This window comes from Solanum pennellii, chromosome 1 (genome assembly GCF_001406875.1).
Source record: "Solanum pennellii chromosome 1, SPENNV200".
In the NCBI taxonomy this organism is placed as follows: Eukaryota; Viridiplantae; Streptophyta; class Magnoliopsida; order Solanales; family Solanaceae; genus Solanum; species Solanum pennellii.
Window position 1 is genome coordinate 91981380 of NC_028637.1, and position 22567 is coordinate 92003946.

At 34.2% G+C, this 22567-nt stretch overlaps 2 protein-coding genes across 2 annotated transcripts; both read left to right on the top strand.

Annotated features, from left to right (window-relative positions):
- The first annotated feature begins 442 nt into the window (after positions 1–442).
- Positions 443–12716, top strand: LOC107011606 (telomerase reverse transcriptase). The gene is made up of 13 exons (XM_015211180.2): positions 443–888; positions 1979–2056; positions 2219–2284; positions 2383–2548; positions 5598–5661; positions 5750–6044; positions 6548–6674; positions 6975–7119; positions 8213–8351; positions 8736–9896; positions 10611–11170; positions 11846–12118; positions 12301–12716. The coding sequence occupies exons 1-13, from the start codon at positions 598–600 to the stop codon at positions 12581–12583; spliced, it is 3648 nt and encodes a 1215-aa protein (XP_015066666.1). The 5' UTR covers positions 443–597; the 3' UTR covers positions 12584–12716.
- Positions 12717–13341: 625 nt separating this feature from the next.
- Positions 13342–18892, top strand: LOC107008274 (ATP synthase subunit O, mitochondrial). Its single transcript, XM_015207238.2, has 6 exons — positions 13342–13600; positions 14257–14307; positions 15991–16234; positions 17798–17910; positions 18332–18418; positions 18512–18892. Exons 1-6 carry the CDS (start codon positions 13496–13498, stop codon positions 18629–18631), a joined length of 720 nt encoding a protein of 239 aa, XP_015062724.1. The 5' UTR covers positions 13342–13495; the 3' UTR covers positions 18632–18892.
- The last annotated feature ends 3675 nt before the right edge of the window (positions 18893–22567 follow it).

Below are 22567 nucleotides of genomic sequence, written 5' to 3' on the forward strand. Positions count from 1 at the left end.
GCCCCCCCTCCCCCCAAAAAAATAATATTATTTTTTTAAAAAAAAAATTCAACTTCAACGACATCCTCCACCCACCCCCACCCAAAAAATTGTAAGTTTTTTTTTAAGAAAAAATTCAATTTCAGAAATTATTTTCTACTGTAGTAAAAAATAAAAAATATTTAAATATCTTTTCGAAAAATATTTTTTACTCGGCAACCAAACATGAGAAAATAAATCACATATCTACTTGTTTTTCAGGAAAACATTTTCCTTCATACCAAACACACCCTATGTTTCTCAATTATTATGACAGAACACATGATAAAATTTTACCAAAATAATATTTTAAAATCTATGACCAAACACTAGATAATTCGAGTATAAACAATAAACCAAATGTGAATTCAAAAATTAAAAGTTTTAACTTTGGAAACGAAGTTATTGGGAGGGAACTAAAGAAAGAAGCAGATTTTCTTTAATGTAATGACTTTTACCCCAATCACCATTGGGTAAAAAAGAGACAACGATTTTCCAAAAAGTTAAAAAGTCATTACAGACTTTTCAGTTTTCACTCACAACACACTTTTTCTCCGTACGATCCCTCGCCGGTCGTCGATGAAGAAACGGAGAGTTCCAGAGATTCTATGGAGGCTGTTTCACGACCGTGCACGTACTCTGGGAGCGACAATCTTATCTCTAATTCCTCTATTATCATCGACGAATTGCCCATGCAAGGGTCGCCGGTGCCTCGGATGTGGTGGAGAATATGGCGCCATTTCGTTTCTTCTTAGGGAAAATGATCCAGATGATTATCGGAAGCTTCTCAATCACTGCTTCGTTGTCGTCTCCGATCAAGCACCTCCTCTTCATGGCTATGATCCTCATTGCCGCTGGACACATCTTGAGGTATTCGCTTTTTTTGCCTAGTAGTATTCGTTTTAATGCAATGTTATGGGAAAAAATAGTAAGCATTTTCGAAGTAACTTTTTTTTTTGAATAGAAACAATCAGAGGATTTTGGCGGGAATTTGTTGAAATTCTCACCTGTTATTGAATTTTGGCGGGAAACTGTTCATCTTTACGTACCTTTTTTTTCTTCTTATTTTTTCCTTGATATTATTGCTTACTTTTTCTAAAATGTAATTTTGTGTGGTTTGTCGTTGAGGTCTTGACTGTTGTGCTGAAATGTTGATGCTGGCTACTGCAGTTGAGGAAAAATCTGTCAAAGTGTGTGTCATGAACTTATGAATTTTGTAAATTGTTTTGAAAATGGAATTTTACAAACCACATAGAAGATACAATGAGGTGAAAATCTTTAACTTGAATACATTTCAGCAAAATATTTTCAGAATAAAAATTAATTGAAGAGCAATACTGTTGACACTTGAAAAGCAAAATATGATCATCTTTTTTGGCTGAAATGCTTAAGCTAAACTCGGCTGGTTATTTAGCTAATTGAATGAGGCTGTATATCACTATTAAGATTTTTGTTGTGTACAACTTTTGGAGTCGACAAACTCGGCAGAAACCGAAGAGTGTAGCAGGGCGAGCAGGGCGTTTCATGTGTTTGGTTTGGAAAGAGCTGATAGTTCAGTTTTTTTGCCTCAACAGTGACAATAATCCAATTAAACTTTCAACAGTTTTACGAGACAAGAATCGTGTGTATTCCGTTTCATGCCTAAGATCAACTCATTCCTATCACTTCATACTTGTTGTTTGGGCTGACTATACTCATGTTGTTCCTGTATTCTTTTTATTTCCCAAGGTTCTTGCTGTATATGATGCTCAAAATATTAGTAACATGATTGAGATATGGTTGAAATTTAAGATGCTCTCAACCTTGTTACAGTTTAATACTGCTGCTCTGATAGGAATTCTTGATAACTGTTACTGTAACAGATGCCCCTCTATAGTACACTTTTAACTTGAATTATTATAAAGATATTAGTCCTTTGTTTGAACTCAGACTGAAAATCTCTTACACCCTGCCATTTCAGCTTGTTAGAAAGACAATTGAAATGACAATAAGTGAGCAATGCAGCAGTTCTAACGTTATAAGTTTTGGTTATGACAAGGTAACAACAATGCCTTTGTTAAGCTGATTTCGTTTATCTGCATCTTTATATATGCCTTTTCCCCTTTCAAGGTAGCTACACTTTTGGTTTCAGCTGTTCTCTTTTTCCTATCTTTTATTTTGCTTGATGATTGTTATATAACTTGTTTTTCGTATCTGATAGATGAGACGGTGTAGTGACATTGTAGAGGCTCTAACATTACCATCATGGAACCTTCTCCTAACAAGGGTGTGTGAGATAATATTAGCTTTTCTGGTGTACTCTTTTGTTTTCTTATGTGATAGTAGGCAATTAAACTTTACTGAAATGAGCTTTGTCACCTGCAGATTGGGGATGTTCTCATGGTTTATTTACTAAAGAACACCTCAATATTTTTGCGGCTCGCTCGAAACAAATATCATCAGGTGGCAGGGTTTCCGATCAGTGACATATGCCTAAAATCTCAACTGCACATATCTGCCACTACCTATAAACCTACACTACTTCATCCTGGTAACTACCAGTTTCAAAAATGTCTTTTTTTGAGGCTTTGAGTTCCATTAAGTTCAAGTTTCTCTTCGCGGTTAAAATAATTTTTGATCCTCTGTTGCAGTATAATTACTCTAGAAAATTTCATATGAGTACACTAATGATTTGTCTTCTTGTTTTCTCTTATTTTTCCTGAATCCTATTCTTTTTTTGTGAATTTATACCACTAGTCAGGGGTGTCTAGCACCTTTTATTGTTAATAATAATAAAAAAATTCTAACAGGGATAAGTACAAGTACAAGCAAGGGGGCTAGACTTTACCTAACCAATCCAAGTGAGGTAATGAACCTCTACTAATTAACAAGCATGAAGAAAATAAAAGTTAAAGAGAAGTAGGTATTCTGTAATCGTGATAGAATTTATACTATACTCTATGATGATATGACAAATGAGGACGCTTAAGTAATGCAAAAATTTTAAGTCAAGAAGATAGTTGAGTTAATAAACTCATACTTCGTTTTACAAATGAATGAACTAAAAACATAGATTGTCTGTTTAAAGCAATTTGAAGTATTTTCCCTTTGAATTTATTGGATCTTATTTAAGTTGTTGACACTGTCATATGATTCTTCTTTCCCAGTTACATAGATAGGTACCTTGGAACAAACTCCTCAGTCACCTTAACATCTTAACTATGACATAGTTGTAGTAAATGGCCATGTATCCTCTTTAATGAACCTAAGCAATCTTGAATGAAATGTCCCTCCATCCAGCATTAAATGTGATTTCTGGAATAATAATGACAGATCTTGTAACTCCTTGTACAGTTATAAATCAGCCAAAATTAATGTTTCTCCTTGTACAGTTATAAATCAGCCAAAATTAATGTTTCTCCTTGCACAAAGAAAGAGACTATTGCTCCTTTAGTTTCTGTTACAAAATGTTTAGATTTTAAAATTAGTAATGTACATAGCTACAGTTAGTAGGAATCTTATTTATAGGAACCCCTCCGAATTTCTTTCCTAAGTTAGCCCCAAATGTATTGTATTTATGCTTTGATCATATATTGGAATATAATAAGATCTTCCATTGTATTACATAGTAATAGATGTAGGTCCATGCCCATTTGGGCTCCGGGTGCATGCTCCAGTTGGGCCCGGGTGTGAACGGGGTGTTAGAGTGAGTTAGACTCCCATATTGGTTGGGGAATGAACTGATGGACTGCTATTATGGACTCAGGCAATCCTACCTTCATGTGCTAGCTTTTGAAGTTGAGTAAAACCAGGTTTCAAATCTTTAAATGGAAGCCACTGTCTCTGTGTTGCTTGAAGCTTCATGTAGACCAAGAAAGCCCCTCTGTTTTTCTGTCCCTTGCCTGACGCCAAATCTGAAACAGTACTATCCTTCTCCTTTTGTCGCAAGCCCTGTCCTCGAGCCTTTGCCAAAATTTCAAACCCATTTTGATAAGGACTAGTGATAGGCATAACAAGAGTTTTAGGTCTATAAACCTTACCCTTGCCCTTACCTGAATTGTGAACTATCATGAATTCCTCATTACCAGCTTTGTCAGTACATTAAGAGCTCTCACCCGTAGTAATAAGAATCAGGTTACCAGAATAAACTAATGTGGAAGCAAAATTATAAAGATTAACAGCATAAAATGAAAGATATGTGAAATTTGAGATTAAAATCCTTCAAGAAAAGTGCTAAGAACCCTAATTGTTCTTAGTATTCAAAATTAGTGGATTAAAACAAATTATGATAGTAATAGAGTCAGTTCAAGAACTTAGATCAAAAGTGACCTTGACCCCTATTTTGAAGAAATTAGAGCAACTATCAGTATAAGACTAATAACCTTTTTTAATTTACTTTTGAAGAAACCAAAGATATCAAGTTAAGAATTACTCCATATATATAGGGAAAACCTATCCCAAATAGAATGAGATTCACATACTACTTTTATGGAGATAATTACTAGGAAACTTAAAATTAGGAAACTTTTGAACTAAGAAACTTTTACGCTAGGAAATTTTTAAACTAAGAAGCTTTTAAAATAGGAAATTTTTATGCTCCTACATGTGGAAGTTATTACTTCATACATGTTGAAGTTGGGGCTTGCAACTGTCCCTCTTTAATCTGACCAGTGGTAGCAATTGCTACAATCTCATGTTCTTGCCTGTTCTTACTAGCTCCACCAGATTCAGGAACTGTAGCTAGTGCTTGATCAGTATTGGATGAAACTCCTGGATCAAAGCTAATGTACCCCATCCCCTTGTTGACGCTACCATAATTTACTATTTACGTAGCATTATTACTTGAAATATTCTTCTTGCCCCTCTTGCCATTTAAAATATCCGTCAAATCCACTTGGTGTGCACTTCTCCATGAGCATCTACCTCATCCTTAGTTTTAATATTAATTCTGACAATCTGCAAAAGTTATCAGTGTGTCCTTGATGTTTACAACTCTTGTAATATGAAGGAAATCAATTTTATACAACTTTTTGCCACACTTCTTAAGTTCACATGCAGCTTCCTCTCTGATGTTGATCCGGCAAAGTTTATAATAAATCGACCTCAACCTGACCCTAGCTACACTAGGCCTCGTTTGACCATTGATTGCTTTATCTACAGTTAACTGTTTTCCAATTGCGGGAGCTATGGGAAACAAAGCTTCTTAGTAAAGAGTTGTACGGGGAGATCAGGAAAAGATATCCAAGCAAGACAAATGGAGGTTTCCTCTTTTGGATTAAACAAAAGTGTCCATTTTGAATTCTAAATTGATAATTAACATCCCGACTCTCGTCCTTTACCCCAAATATATGTGATAGTCTCGGAATAAACAGAGATAGTCTCCATGAAGAAAAAGCCTTACCAGCATATGCCTTGAATCTGTGAGACCAAATGAGCAGCTCCTTTAATTCCCAGAAGTCTAGCTTCACGGAGTGGTCATAATTTCTTTCTTTCTCATATATCTCTTAATATATTGGGAAGTTGTGGATTTCTGCTAAACATAAGTAGATCTGATTTATTGTTTGAATTGTTTTAAAACTTTTAACCGTTGCTAATCCCAGAATCTAGGAAAAAGAGAAGTGTAGACGAAGTTTACTCATCAGCAAGGAAAGAAATGGGGATTAGGTTTGTGTTCTGATGTTGTTACTGTAAATTGTACTAGCTGGCTTTGCTGTCATTGTAGGATTATAGTTTCCATGCCCTGGTGCTGCAGGAAAAAATGTGAGACGGAGAAGTTATCTGCAGAAACTACAGTATCTGTTGAAGTTAATTCCGCTTGTTGTGAAGTTCTTCCATCGAGGGAAGGACAATGTTACTCTAATAGACATACTCCATTGCATGGAAAGCGTGAAAGACTGTTTAAATGGCTGCGTCAAAGGAAGCTTAGGCAGTTGAAGGCTCAAGGAACACATTCCTTAAGCCCTTGTATGAGTTTTAACACTAAGGACGAGTTGTTGGGAGACGTGAAGAGTGATGTAATCTTAAATTCAAGACCTCCTCTTGATAAGGTGATTTATGAAACTTATACTGCTGTTACCGAATTTGATTTTATATCTAGCTTGTGGTCTTTCACACACCATAATATGGCCCTTTTTGCGTGTGATGCATATGCTGATAAGAGATCATTAACTTGTAAGATCTTTCAGGATATTGCAGTTGCAGGTTTTCAATCTTATAACAATTAAATGCATGTGCATTTTATTCTTGTGAAATGATGCAGTTTGATGATTATAGTGCATGTTTAGTAGCTTGATAACTTCTAGGCATTTGAATGATTGAATCCTACTTATCTTTCTTAGGATTGCTAAAGGGTGTGTATTGGGACGAGTCATCCTTAGCCCCATTTTAACAATCAGAAATTTTCTTTTTTGATGAAAAAGGTAAAAGTTTTTACAATCAGCACTCTGGAAGTTCTGCATGTAGTTCACAAATATTTCAGCATCTATTTAGATCTTCACCCTCATTTTTTTTTTTGGTTTAATAAAAGGTTTTCCCTTTTTCTTATTATCAGACAAATGCTTGGTGCTCTTGTTGTTCGGTCTTTGACCATCTTTCTGAGGTCAAAAAGGGAATTCTAATCGACAGGCGAACCATGTTGTACAAGTTGGATAGTTGTTCATCAGTACTCCCGTCCGAGCGTATCCTTCTACTTTGCGCCCCATGCTAATCTGGCTTGATATTATGGTTCACTTCAATTGCTACTAGTCAAAATTAAGAAAGGGATGGAGTTCCACCACTTCTGTTCACACTTTTTCTGAAACTTTCTGCTTCTTAAGAGCTAAATGGTTTCATTCCCTTTAATTAGAGAGGAGTTTTGCTTCTGTCTTTATTTTTCCATGTCACTCGAGGAAATGGAAGAACTAAAATAGAAACTGATTGTTGTTGCCCTCTGTGCCACCGTTAGGGAAAACTTTGTTGACAAACTTAAGAATACTCAGACATCTTGTATTCCTTGAAGCCAAACTCTACTGGATCAAGTGAACTCTTCAAGGAAATTTTTGGATCCCTTGGTGTTAATGTCTCTACTGAGGTAGCTCCTTGCGTGCACAGAAGCAGCTGTAATATCATCGCATCCTCGTGTCTGTGAGCAACATCTTTTCCTCGTTCTTTATTGATAATAATCTGTTTATTCCTTCTCTTTTAAGTTTTCTTTTTCTTCAAGGATTTTTATCTCATTTAGTCTCTTTGGTTGTTCTTCCTACTGAAGGCATATCTCTCTCAGATGCAGATAATAGATAATCTTTGTCAAAAGTACATGGAATAAATGATTTAGCACTGTACTTTTATTTTTCTCTTTCTAACAGTCCAAAGATTGGAATTAAGATGTTATCCCTTCTGAAAAGACATGGTGCTCCTCTTATCACATTTTTAGTTTCTTTTTGTCTGCTCAAGCTCAAAGTATCTGCACTTAGGGGCTAATGAATAGTTTGTATGAACTTGGATTATTAATGATGATCAACACACATAATTACTGGTCAGACAAAGATTATAAACTGTGGTGGAGTTTTATGCCATAGTCAAGCATTGGGTTGTTTATCGAGAAAATGCTAGTCAAGTTGTATAAGCTGCTTTTTGTTTCTTGGCAACAGAAAAGCCAAAAATATATGGTCCAACCTGATAGTGGGAAGCCAGATCATCATTCTGTTTGATTTGTACACTAGTAGAAGGCATTGCTGTAGGAGCCCAGCTCAAGCAAACTTACTATTTGTTTGGGGTATGTGTGTGCGTGTGTGCTGGGTTAGTTTATCAGAAAACCTTCATCAATCATTTTTACTGTCAATATGTATTCAATCAGTAGCTTCCGTCTGAATTCGAGAGCTACCTGCTGCTTTATATTTCTCATTAAATTTAACAACATTTTAGCCCCCTTAACTCTTTGATTGGCTTAAATTTGTTGATGTAGTTTAACTAACCAGAAAATGTTGAATGTTTTTTGTGGGTCAACTCTCTTTGATTCTGTTCCGAACAACTTCTCTTGCTCTGAACTATTATCACCACTTTCTTTTGGCAGTGAAAGTGTGGACCAGTATTTTGTTATCCTAAAATAACATGGTGCATGTTCTCAGCATAAGTTATTTTGTTCATTTGACATGGTCGTTTAATTCTGTTTTGGGGACAAGAGTGTACTTCTATACCTGTTTTACTGTCTTTTTTTAACACTTGTTGTTTTGCCTAGATACCATTCAATTATTAAGTTGCTGAAATCTCTCATCCGCAAAGCTCACCACTGCCAACACTTACGGCTGTTGGAGAAACACTGTTCTGCTCCATCACTGGACCAAGACGCCAAAAATATTGCTGCAACTATCTTGAAGGTTTGTCTTTGTTGAACTTCTTAAAATTTTAGTTATCCCCTTCTTGTTTCCGGTCTCTTGAGGTTCAAAGTTATATTAAAAGAAAGAAAATTAGTTATTTAGTAGTACTCCATTGACTCCCAAAAATTTGTCAACCGAGCCACAATTTTTGAGGTTTTGGATATTACTTCAATTTGTGGGCCAGTCTGTTGCCTATTACAATCTCTTATTGTTAATTATCAGAAGAAATTTGGCTCATATGAGTTGCCATTTTTTTATCTGACATAATCAGGTGCACTTAGTGAAAGCTGAAAAGTCAATGAATGATCCAACTCAGTTCTCCATATCTAGCATCCAGATATACAATCTATTTAATGTGTGATGTTTTAAACTGGTTGATATCAGGGAAACAAATCTGAGGCAAGTATACCTGCAAATGATTGTCCAGAAAATGGATTGGCACACTCTGACTTCAAGTTTGAAAGCTGCAATACAACTTCAGAATCACAATCCTCTTTTGTGGAGCCAACCAAGTGTTATTGTCTGAAGAAGCAAGTTGTATCATTTGTTTGGGCTGCTTGTCGTAATATAGTGCCCATAGATTTGCTGGGGACTCCTTCTAATTGGAGAGTTCTAACGAGTAATATTTACAAGCTTGTTAAGCTACGAAAGTTTGAGAAATTCATGTCCAAGCAGTGCATGAGGAAAGTTAAACTATCTAGTTATCCTCTACTATCAGATGCGAACTCCATTTTATTGAAACATAAATTACTAGAACACTGGATATTTTGGTTGTTTTCTTCTTTTATTGTGCCACTGGTTCAAGCAAACTTTTATGCAACTGAAGCTGAGCATGAGAAACAAGATATATTATATTACCGCAAGCCGACCTGGGAGAATGTTATTTCCAAAGCCGTGACTTACTTAAGGGATCAAGGGCATAAAGAATTAACTGCTGAATCTGTCAGGAAAATAATAAGGACTAGGTCATTTGGCTTCTCAAAAATTCGACTACTTCCAAAAAGAAGGGGGGTAAGAATGCTGGCAAATCTCAAAGCATCCCAAAACTTGCGAGTGAATCATCCTTCGCGACCCAGAGGTTGGAGAAAAGTAGGAGCTGGTAAAAAAGGTAAACGCCACAGTTACAAGTCTGTTAATGAAGTCCTCAAAGATTTGCATTTAGTTCTCAAACATATAGTAGCAAAAGAACCAGAGAGATTGGGTTCATCTGTATTTGGCTACAATGATGTGTATAAAAAGCTTATCCCTTTCTTATCAAATCTGAAGAGTAGGTTCTCTGTCAAACCTGGAGTATTCATCGTTGTATCAGATGTTGAAAGAGCTTTTGACTCTGTATACCAAGATAAGCTACTAAGCGTGCTGGATGATCTCAATTTGGAGGATGAATATTTTTTCAGCCAAGTTGTTCAAGTTGTGTGCACTAAGAGGTCACTGAAGGTACCAGAAAACTGGGTATTAAGGAGTAAAGAGAATATCTCTGGTCCTGCCAATGTCATACCTTTTCTTCCCACTCACTTGTCGCATGGCATTCTTGTAAAGCAACAGGTAGGATGTTTTGAACTGCTTTAGGGTAAACTCATCTACATGCAAATTACATTGTTGGTTGGCTTCTTTCACTTCAATGTGAATTTGTTTCATAATTTCTTGGCCCTGATTGTGTTTGTGTCAAAGAGGTCATACTTATTACCATTATTTGAAATGCCTTAGGGTAAAAACATCTACATGTACATTTCATGGTCTTCTCGTCTTCTTTCACTTCATGTGAGTTTGTTTTTTAATTTTTTTGGTACTGATTGTGTATTTTTTTAAGGCATGCATTCTTTTACATTCCATCCTTGATAGTCTTTGTACATATTATAATTTGCATATCTGAATACTGTTCTGCAAAAGAAGAAACACATGAGACTGACTAAATAACCAACTAACTTAAAGCAGTGTAAAATAACATTAATGTTTTGAAGTTCAAAGAGAAAATTGTGCATTGAGCTCTAGGTAGGTCTCCCAAGGTTAACGATCTATGAGGAATGGGGTGTGGGGTGGGAAGGGCAGATCAATTAAACATCCTACTCCTAGAAGGAGGACCGGATCATTTTTCTGATTTTTGATTTTGTATTAAGGCTCCTTCAACCAAAGAACAAAAAAATAAAACTATGATGAACAGTTATATCTTTCAGTTGAAACGTGACCTGACATTGATATGCTTTAAGAACCTTACTTCCAAAAGTGGCTATAATAAATCTAAGTTATTGATTGTTCCAGGGGAAAGGCAGAAAAGTAAGAAAAGAACAGCTTCAAAATGATTTGAAGGAGCACATAAAGCGCAATGTGCTGCAGTTAGGTATCAAGTTTTTCTTGCAATCTGTCGGTATACCTCAAGGAAGTGTTTTGTCCACTCAACTCTGCTCGTTGTATTATGGTCATCTTGAGAATTCAGTGTTATTTCCATTTCTTGAGAAAGCTTGTATACCTGCCCCTAGATTTCCTTCAGATGAACCTTTACTGGATGATACAGCTGCAAGACATGATGATCTTGTGGCATGTAAACCTATCAGTCTGTTGCTTAGGCTTATTGATGACTTGCTTTTCATCTCAACCTCAAAGGAACAGGCTTCTAAGTTATTCTCCCGGCTGCAGAGAGGGTTTCGCGCCTACAACTGCAACATGAATGAACAAAAATTTGGGACGAACTTTCAGATGAATATTATACCAGGTTTGGGATCGGATAGATTATATGTGGTTGAGGATGGAACTTCGTTTCTTCGATGGTGTGGACTATTGATCAACTGCTCTACCTTGGAAATTCAGGCAGATTACACTAGGTCAGCTATTTTCCTAGTAGCAACATGGCATCACTTGCGGATTTTCGTGCAAGTTATTTTATTTATGCTAGTGTTTCTTAGATGTTTATATTATTGTCAAGCGGAGTAGGCCACTCTAGGAATCACTCACTCACTCACTCACTTGCTGAAGAAACTGATACTTCCCTATAAAGCACACAGCGTAGAAAAATGACTCTTCTAACATGATCCGTATCAAGAGTTGGTTGATAAAGCGTCACTTATTTGTAGAGGTCTGCCTTGCTGTAAATCTGGGAAAGATCCGTGTACATTTACAGAGTGTCCATTTTCCACGGGAAAGTTTACCTTGGCTTGTTGTGCAAGGCATTTCTGGCTTTCAAGATGATCTAATTGGTGTAGCAGATCTGCACGTCAGCTCATTTTTTTGTTTCTTCATTAATGACTAGGAAGTGTCTTGTTGACTGAAATGGTGTTTTGTTGCAACCACCATTTTATTTAGCATTCCGGCATCAACTATAACTAGCAATTGACCTATTAAAACAATTTTTGATAACTGAACCTATTTAAACAATTTAATGGTTAGGATATTTGGCTACTAGCAACATTTTCTTCAGCATGATGTTTATATTCTTCTTTCTCATCGACTTTCTCAATGCTCAAGGAATCTGATTTATTGATGTTATCTTTTGCTGACAGGTACTTGAATTCCCCGCTAAGTTCAACCCTCACTGTTAGCTGGCTAAATAAACCAGGACGTAACTTTAAGGCTAGGTTGTGCAGTTATCTTAGACCGAAATGCCATTCTATATTCTATGATTCTAACATAAACTCAGCAGTTGTGGTGAGACTCAACATTTATCAAGCTTTTCTTCTCTGTGCCATGAAGTTCCACTGCTACCTCTATGATTTATCATGCTTGCATAGATTCAGCACCAAATTTTATGTAGATGCTTTGCAAAAATCATTGAGGTATGAAACATCTAGTACATTATCATTTGTGCTGTTTGCTCTTTTTATACACTGGTGTTGGACCTGCATTTTTGTCTAAATTCTTGTACATGAAAGTAGCAGGAACAAGGATAGACTTTTGCATCATATCTCAAGTGTATCACATATTCACTCACTCCTTAATTTTGTTTTGACTTCACTAGGTATATGAAAAGGCTCATCAAGAGGAGGATGTATTCCTTCAAAACTGGTTCCGATTTTCGTCCAGTTCTTGAAGTGGAGAAAGAGGAAATTGAATGGCTTGGATTAACTGCTTATAAACAAGTGTTGAAGAGAAAACCAGCATGGTATAATGAGTTGTTACATGTAATAGAGGCTAAGCTCAAGGCACTTGATTACCTTAACCTAGTTCCAACTAGAGCATCAGTATTGCAACATGCCACAGATATTAAGCGTTCCTCCGTACTGTGGAAGATTAAATATTGACAACACAAGGCTGTAAATTTTCCATTTTGTCTACAGAGCTCTGTGATTGGAAAAGAAGGCTGTGAATTTTCCATATGTTTTGTTCCTCATACTCAGTAACCTTATATTTTATTCTGACTGTTTCTTGGCAAAACTTACTCATGTTTATGTCAAGTACGTAGTTTAGTTTGATGAGAATATATATAAATTAATCATATTAAAAATTTGCGTGTAAAATTATATTATTTATCAATTTAGTATAAGCACCATACGGGAATAAATTCACTATTTTTAGAAATTTGGTATTTGGATAGCTCAAGCCGTAAAGTACTCCCTGCAAAGGTTCCATTTGATTTCATAGACGGGTCGATTCATGATCTAAATTAGATGATTTTGTATAGTTATGAATTTTTAGGATGAATTCATCCGTATAATGTAATATGATGAGTTTAATATGGAATTCAAAATCAAAAATATTTCTCAAATTGATAAATAAAAGAAAAAATTAATTATAATTGTTATTTTTCTTTTTTTGATCATTAATAATTATAGTGAAAAAAGTATGACTAGTAGTTGAGTGAATCTTCTACAAATAACTTAATTGTGTTACAAATATTGTAAATGATAGAACAATTTTACATCACGATTCAATAAAATCTGACTTTTATTTTATAATTTTTATTTAATTACTTAACTGGGAAAAAGAAAATAAAAAAATTAACAACCCCCCACACCCTTAAAAAAGTATACGTGTCACTAATTACTAGTGGTAGTATAGAAATTGTATGCCCTCTTAGGTTACAAGCTTTGAAATGTTAAGGTAGTAAAATACACAGCCTCCTTTACCCGCAACCCTCAGCTATATTCAACACTAGAAAAAGCCGTACATCTCTGTGAAAAGCTAAATCGGTTTCGAAGAAAAACTTCTCGGCGATGGCAATGGCAGGGCGTATTAGATCTACACTTCCTCACCTACGCAAAGCCCTTTCATCTGATTCAAGATCCGCTCTTTATCCGGCCATTATCTCCAATCCCGAGGTATTCATTCTTACCAAAGATTAGACCTACTTTTGGTTTATGATGTTTTTTGTATTTTCTGGGTTGTGCTTTGATCTGCATCTTCAGTTTAGATTCTTCGATTTTATTTATTTTTTGACTTTGAAGTTGGATTAGAATGATTCTCGATTTATGTATATGTGAAATGGGTCAATGCTACACAGTCTGAACAAACCCTCTGTGGAGTCAATTTTTTTAAATTGAAAGTGAAATTGATGGAAATGATTATATGTTTGCACCTTAGGGTAGAGTATTTTGGTGTGGTTTTCTGATTGAATTTACATGTGAAAATAGCGTTATCATTGTCCCTTTCGTTTTTTGCTAAACAAAATATTATGACCTCGGTATGTGTGGTGGTGGTTGGGTTGTTATGTCAATATTAAGTTTGTTACCTGGATTTCTTTTTTATTGAAATTGAATATCAAGTTTTGATCGGTGGTAATTTTTGTTTTATTTACACCCAAAGTGCTTGAAAAGAGAAACCTTCGAATGTGCATAAGCATGTATATTCCGTTTGAAGTTTGATTGAATGGCTATTCTTTACAGAACTGTTAAAAGTGTCCATTCTGTTGCGATATGGTAAAGTTGTTTGTTTTATTGATGCTTTTTTATGAATGTTGGTCAATTCTTTTTTGCAGTTGTCAAGAAATTATGCTACTGCCCCAGCTGCCAAAGAGAAAAAAGTAAAGGTTAGTAGTCCTATGAGATTGTAGCCGTATTTGTGTGTTTGATATTTGTTTCTGATCCATTTTTTTTTAAATTTTTTTTAGTGAAGTTGAATCTTTCGCTATGTCAGTTATTTCTGCTGAAAGCATTGCATTCCTAGCCTAGAGTAAATACATCTTGAATCCCATTGGGTACATCAAATCCTCTAAATGGTATCTGCATAACTAGATCTCCACTAAAGATACAACAATATTTATTCAACTGTATGCTCCAACGTAAAAAAAATTTAAGCTGCTTTACGCAGCAATACTGATGCATATTTGATTTCAAGTATAATTTGGAGCCCAAGGGTTTCCTTGAATTTATTAGAGATATCAATGCTTTCAAGAAGAATCTAACTCCTTTCTTTCAAAGGTTAGATATAAACCCACTGTATTGGCATTTGAAACCTACTTATTGCTGCGTAAAGCATTGCATTTCTAGCCTAGTGTAAATACAACATTATTGCTGCCTAAAGCAGTGCATTAGCCCGTAGTGAATGCATATTGAACCCCATAGGGTAAATCAACTGCTTAAAATGATTTCTGTGTTCACACTGTATTTTCTAGTAAAGATACGACAGTGTTGATTCAACCGTAAGCTCCAATGAAAAAAAAAATTAAATCTGAAGTTTGAGAAGTGAAGTCTAACTTACTGATGCATCTTTGATTTCAAATTTTAGTTGGCATCCATCGCCTTTCTTGAATTAATTGGGAAAATCGTCAATACTTTCAAGCAAAATTCAACTCCTTTCTTTTCGAAGGTTGGACGTAAATCCACACAATATATTGACATTTGACACCTACATGTTGTCTATCAGTTCGAAATTCTTCTTAATTATCAAAATTTTGAGCTCCCTTGTATTAATAGGATAAAGTATCTTGCATGTGAAAGTACCGTTGTTTTTGGAAATGAAGAATGAACATACCTTACTTTTTTATTCTGCACACTACCCATCATTAAATTGATTACATTTGGTGATCCCCTTGGCAGTGAATGACATGATCTGATTCTTATCTCACATGTGCTCCTAGCGATTCCTTTTTCCCTGTTGCTGCCAAGTCCATTAAGTCTGTCATATAGAACTGAGATACTGCCTGAAAACTGTCTACAGAAGTTCTTAGCAGCTTAACTGATGGGGATTATTCAAGAGAACAAGTCAATTTTTTAACCATGTAATAGTCCCACATTGTTGGTTGATGCAGAGTCAACATTGATTTTATCAATGAATCACTACTAGACTTGCAGGGTTCGACATTAACTATATCTGTTTCAAGCTATATGTGGATAAAAACAACTCATCTCCTCATTATTGTTGTAGAATACTGTGGTAATATGGGTTGATTATTAGCCATATAGTACAAAAACTTTTCCTATTTCATCAAAAAACTTTCCCTATTCTCCTGTCAGTATCTGGGACCAGTTCATTCTTACCAATTCTACAGTATGTGGGAAGTTCTTTTTTATATTTTGACTCATGATATCTCAACTGTTTCACCTTTTGCTCTCTTATAAGTTTGAATTCTTAGTAATCTCTGTCACTTGAAGCGATTATACCACGTATTTTCCTTCATATCCAAAGAGATAGAAGAAATGAATACTGTTACCAAATTTCAAATATGAGCCTTAAATGTGTTAACATCATTTGCTCCTCTATGATGTATCAGGTTCCAGTGACTATGTATGGGGTTTCTGGAAATTATGCCTCAGCTTTGTACATCTCAGCTGTAAAAGCTAATACATTGGAGAAGGTCGAGTCCGAGCTTTTGGACCTTATTGAGGCTTCAAAGAAAAGTCCTAAATTTTCTCAGTTTATGAAGGATCTCTCTGTACCTACAGAGACAAGAGTGAAGGCCATGACTGACATCTCTTCAGAGGCTAAATTTGGAGACCTCACAAAGAACTTCTTGGGTATGACATAATTATATTGTTATTTCTGAAAGTTCTATATTTCATTTTTTAAAATTTTGAGAATTTGTGGTATTAGAAACAATGAGAGATGCATAATTAAGCAGAATTCATCTTTCACCTCATTTTGGAATCACTTTTTGTTGATTCCAAGATATATGGCTTGAGATACATCCATTTCTTGATATTGGACTGTTCAACCGTTGTTTCAGTTTCAAGATTGATCCTGGTTGATTGGTTCTTGGTCAACTCAAAGAATCACATCAATTTGGTCTCTAGATTCTGGTTTAGATGAGCAAGCTCCTTTGATTAATGTGAATTTTACCAGCATATAGTAAATTCTTCTTCAATGTCACTGTTTGTTGGTTTTTATTATCGTAGCTGCATTGTGATCTCTTCATACTGTAAACTGAAGGCTTGTGTTGTACTTCTTGGAACCGAATAAGACAATCCAAAAGATACATCCTTATAATTAATTAGTAATTACTCTTGTTACTTATTAGAAAGAAAAAAAAGCAATAAGGATAGTTATGTTCTTTTCTCGACAATCAAAATGATCTAGGTGATGAAATCAAAAAAGGTCTGGATGAACAATGATGTGATTGGCGGTTAATTTAGGATTATCTGATCATTGTGTGCATTTGGTGTCTATTTTAAGTGGACTGGTGGTTCTGGATTTTGATGGCTCTGTTTGGTTAATGTATTGGACATGTATTTTTGTTGGATTTGGGGATGAAAAAGAAAATCAAACCATCACTTGTTTGGCTTGAAAGATCACGAGATTAGCAGGGGACTATGCTCAGTTTGCTCCCTCACACTGTACTAATCTGGAGATTTTGTTCTAACCTGCCCCAACCCTTTTGCATTTCTTTTATCTCCCCCTACTTCCCAAGTCTGTCCTAGTGTCACTATTTTTCCACCACCTGTTCAGAAACATGTTTTTGAGCATTAAAAGTATATAATTCTGAAAATATTTTCGTTGAGTGACCTGTTAAAATTTTTTTAATAGAGTTATTTTGGTTGAAAGATTTATCTTATATGTGGTCAAGTCATTTTTTAAGCGAACGTTTTTAAGATTTTAGTTGTCTAATGTATGCGTTCATTACCTTGGGAATGAACAATTTATTTTGAACTTCTCTTTGATTCTGGTATCCGTTTCTGTCATTTATGGGTTCCTAGTGACATGGGAATTTCCACCTTTTTATTTCTTTTTCATTGCCTTGTGAATACTTCTTCATTATCACATCGGCAGCAACATTTGTAAAGTTATATTTCTTTTTGGCAGAAATTTTGTCTACTGTTGTCTTTTCTCCATTGGTTGCTATGCTTGATTTAATTTTACCTCTATCAAAAAAAAAAGAAGAGATCAACTTCACACTTTTATCATTTATAAAAAAAACAATCAGAGCTTCACACCACTAAGATTATAAGTTCATCTCTCTGTATTATTTGTCATGTGGTAGCAGTGCATGTGTATGTTTTGTTAGCCTGCTCGACTAATATCTTCTTTCCATTTATGATCACTTTATGTTTGTCTGACATTTTCTTTCACCCTTGTATTTCTAGTTGTTTTGGCTGAAAATGGGAGGCTGAAACATATTGATGCGATAGCAAAAAGGTTTGCTGAGTTAACCATGGCACACAAGGGGGAACTTAAAGCCATTGTAACAACTGTTATTGTAAGTCGAATATAGATCCTTATCTTTTAGTTTTTTTATTTAATGTGGCGAGGGCTATTTCAAGTTAAGAAAACGATATTTTCAATCTGGTGTTTACTTAATGGTGCTTTGAAAGAGTAAGTGATACTCAAATTATGAGGATGAAAGCAGTACGAGTTGCTTATAAACTGCTTATGAAATTAACTGTCTTTTGACTCTTCTAATTCTGTATTGATAGTCATTATTGGTGAGGTCCCTTCATTATTATGTGTAATGTAATGAATGATGCTTTGAGTTGACTACTTTAAGGACTCGTGTTGGTTAACTGCTGTATTGATACAATATTTTAATTGCTGGCAGTAATATGTATCTTGTTGTCCTAGTTTGTTATTCCCTTGTAGTTAGATTCTGATTTTTATATCTTTTTGTTTACTTTACCCAGCCTATTCCTCCAGAGGAGGAGAAAGAATTGAAGGAGACATTGCAAGAGGTGATGGGAAAAGGGAAGAAGGTGAACATTGAACAGAAGGTACATTATGATACTGGAACCTTTTCTTTTAAAGAAAATTCTCAACGACAAAGATTCGCATCTGTTTATGATATTCATTCGTTGTTGTTACAGATTGATCCTAGCATTCTCGGTGGGCTTGTGATAGAATTTGGCCAGAAGGTCTTTGACATGTCAATAAGGACTAGGGCACGCCAGATGGAGAGACTCTTGAGGGAACCTATCAACTTCTGATCGCGTGAAATCCCATTTTAGTTATTTTACCCTTTTCTGGTTTTAGCTGACGATGAAAACATCCTCCTGAGGTGTTTGTTTCTCATAACAATGTTCTTCTGCATCTTGCACAAATAAAAAGCATACTTTACATTTGAATCTTCCAAAGGTAAACCTTGGTGAGGATTCTTCATTTTTATTTTGAAGTTGTACTCACTTTTGTTTATTTTGAATAACATCTTCCTTTGTTTATTTGATTGAGTGAGAAGTTACTTGTATTAAGCCTTGGTTATCAGATCAATGAATACATGACATATCCATTGTTATTGCTATACATGAATTTAGTGTGGCTCAATATCACTATTATGAGAGGTACATTTTCCTAATTCTATTCAGTTTTTTTATAGATCACCAAGATAAAAAGAAGAAAGAGTGCTATATGTAAAAGTTTCCCAATATATAATGGGCGCATCAGCCACAGTTAAACTTGGGCTTGAGTAGTAAGGTGTAGGCCATCTGGTTCCAAAGGCAGGCACAAAGTTATTCCCTTAATAAGGTAATTGTCATTTGTCTCAAATAAGTTTATAATTACAAAAATCTCTCATACTGATACTATAATATAAGCGTCGATACATTAATTTGATGCGCGAGATTATACATCGGCAAGGTTAATTCCAAGTTGGGCTTCTCTCACTTCCAGAGAAGCTAGGGCTACCTATACAATTATACCCAAAATCAGTACTAAAATTTACATCAAATACATAATTTAGTAATAAAGCTATGAAACTATATGATGATATTAATATTTTCGTATGCAAGTAAGAGTGAGGTAGAAAAAGTTTTTACATCAACATTTCACCCTTTCTTAGTGGATATATATATATCCAATGGTTATGACTTGGTAGATTCACTTAAAACAATACTACAACAAATAAAGTATTTAAAGGTAAATAAATATTTAGCCGTAATAGTAAATAGGGATATTTTATAAGCAATATTCTAGATAAATGTAGTTAAAGGCTTTAGCAGCTCTAAATGCATATAACATTGATCCAATTTTGCTAAGTTTGCGGTAAGAAATATTGAATCGAAAAATCTATTGTCATTAAATGTCTCTTTTGTTGTAGTAAAAGAGAGAAAATATTCCGAGAAAGGATCAATTGAGTCCTTTTCTAATTAGAATAGAAGAAAATAACCATGTAAGGATCCTTGTATATTGTTTTCGCAAGTATAGATATGAAGATCTCTGTAAAAAAAAATCAAAAAAATTAAATTTGTAAAGAGATAATAGGAGGATATCACGAAAATTATATGGCTAAATGCTAATGATATAAATTTTCTTTCTAAAAATAAATAAAGAAAGAATTTGAAATTTTATTTCAATTACATGATTATGTAAAAAAGTACTATTTCACACATATTGATTCTGGTAAATGTCTTCTCAAGAAATTATTTTCTATTTTAATAATAAAAACAATATATTGCACAACTAACTTTCTCTTTATGTTTTTTCTACTCCAATTTTTTTCAACATTATAAACACTTTTAGGACTCACAATTATCACCTAACTCCACAATCATCATAATTCAGTTGAAACATAACGTAGATATTAATTATCCTTCGTATACAGTAATGTTGTTTCATTAAATATAGCATATATTATACAAAAACACACATTCTACGTCGTACGTGGTCCATTGCAGATATTGTTAACATGTCAATTTTAGAAAACAATGATAACTACCAATAAAATTCCTTAAATTAGTCACTAACATCATTAATTATTTTTTTTAGATTCAAATCATCATTAATTCATACCACAATAAAGTTTTAAAATTAAATTAACATAGTTCAAAGGGTATTTTTCGATAAATTTATACCTGAAATATCGATAGTAATGAAAAACTTAAATCACTACGGACGTCCCAAAAAAATTTCTCCATTTTTCTTTTATAAAATTTTGCTTTTTTCAGAGTTAATGCGTCTCTTTACCCATGGTACCAAATAATTCCTTGAATTATTCCACCATCTTGCAAAGCAAGTCTAGCTCTTTTAATCATGTCATTGTAGAGCCTAGCAAAGATATAGTAATATGAGGTTTACAACATAATTATTTATATTTATAGAGTCAGTAAATTCAGAATGTACTTGTTTGAGTTAGAGATAGATTTGTTTGAGTTTCAAAATTCAAAAAGTGTCACATAAATTGAGACGCAAAAAGTAATTATTTCAAAAGACAGTGATAGATTATAAAAGAAAAAGAAATATGAAATAAAAGAGTTAGATAGGACCAACATTTTAGCCTTTGTCCAAGTAACTTTTCAATACATCATGAACATATTTATCTATTAACTTAATATATTTTGATTCGTTCAAATTCAATCAGACCAATTTATTTACCTCCTATAATTGAACGACTCCATTTGCTATCTGTGATTGAATAATCCACCCATTTTCTACCTTGGAACCAATTTTATTGATAATTAATATGTTTGTTAAATTACGACTGATTCTTTTATTTTTATATTTTTATGGTTCTCATTGTTAATAACTTACCCCAACTTCCTATTACCCACAAAAGGGATATTTATGCAACACAAATTGGATAATTTTGTACCTCTATTTAATATTTTTATTCTATTAAAACAATTTGCGCGACAATACGTGTTATGTCAGAGGAATATATTTCTTTAATAATGCTCAATTGGTTTGGAGAATGGTTATTCACACGAATGATTCAGGATTTATCCTCCCTCAACGCTTTCTAAGTCGAGCATGCCACATAGTGTTTGCCTAATCCCGTTTACATCCCATTTGTGATTTGCAGGCTATTATACAATGGGCGGTTTACCCAATACGCAGAAAATGTTCATCTGAAGGGCAAAGGCTGTGACAGAAATTATAACGACTACGGATTATTCTGAAGCTCAAAAAGAATTTAATTTTATAACAGATACTTTAGACATCACATATTAAAAGGGACCCCCTATTCCCTAAAAACACAAATCAAAATGAAACTTGGCCTAAAAATGGGCAAACTGTCCACTCTCACCATTTACTTCATCTAATTCTATTGCAATGCCTAATTCAAACTTTTTATTAACTTTTCACTTGAAGAAATATCTTTTCTAACTTTTGAGTGTATTATTATATTTATTTGTCTATTGTGAGCTTCTTCAACATTAAAAGTATATAAAATAAACAATTACGAAAATATTTAAATATGCACTAATTTTTGTAATGGGGACAAAAGTTAAAAAGAATAATATATAAACGTATTTTCTAACTCGGTCTTAATTGATATCTATGTCACACATTTAAACATTTCTACAAAGTTGAACAACTAGACATGCACACACTTTACATGAAAATTGAAATGAGATACACTCAAACAGAATTGTATATACATCACGTAAGATGCATGTGTCTGTCTATCTGTTCAACGTTATGATAATTTAAGTGTTTACTTACGCACACCCAACTAAAAATTAGTTATTGCTAGCCGGCCCTATAAGAAACAAGAATTACACATGATGGGTCCTAATTAATCTTATTGAAGAAGAAGAATGTTGCTTGGCTTGGGTAAATTGAAGAAGTAAAGATTAAAAATATTATCCATACAGCTGTAACTACGTACGTACATTTATATATCTTTGAGTAGCTTAGTTGTATTTCTTTTCCACTTGTTTTTTTTTCATATGGAAATCCAACTCAGCATGCAAATTAAAGTTTTCAAATACTCAAAACAGACCCTAACATTTTTCCTAAATTGACAGAGACAGTCTATATTTTTTTAAATAAAAAAACCCATTGATTTAATTTGCCTCTTTTTTTTCTTCTGTTGATAGAGATAACTCTGATGTGTTTTTTTCATGCTTATCAGATGGTAACTACTCCCATATGAATAAGACCTAAATTAGGTACGTAGTGAGGTAGTGACAGAGTCAGAATTTTCA

What these genes read in the sequence shown, in the direction of transcription:
- LOC107008274 (XM_015207238.2), top strand. Translation starts at nt 13,496, where the DNA reads ATGGCAATGGCAGGGCGTATTAGATCTACACTTCCTCACCTACGCAAA. An exon ending in CCATTATCTCCAATCCCGAG is followed by an intron (nt 13,601 to 14,256) that starts GTATTCATTCTT and finishes TCTTTTTTGCAG; the next exon opens with TTGTCAAGAAATTATGCTAC. An exon ending in CCAAAGAGAAAAAAGTAAAG is followed by an intron (nt 14,308 to 15,990) that starts GTTAGTAGTCCT and finishes ATGATGTATCAG; the next exon opens with GTTCCAGTGACTATGTATGG.
- LOC107011606 (XM_015211180.2), top strand. Translation starts at nt 598, where the DNA reads ATGAAGAAACGGAGAGTTCCAGAGATTCTATGGAGGCTGTTTCACGAC. An exon ending in ATCAGTACTCCCGTCCGAGC is followed by an intron (nt 6,675 to 6,974) that starts GTATCCTTCTAC and finishes AAGAATACTCAG; the next exon opens with ACATCTTGTATTCCTTGAAG. An exon ending in ATCATCGCATCCTCGTGTCT is followed by an intron (nt 7,120 to 8,212) that starts GTGAGCAACATC and finishes TGTTTTGCCTAG; the next exon opens with ATACCATTCAATTATTAAGT.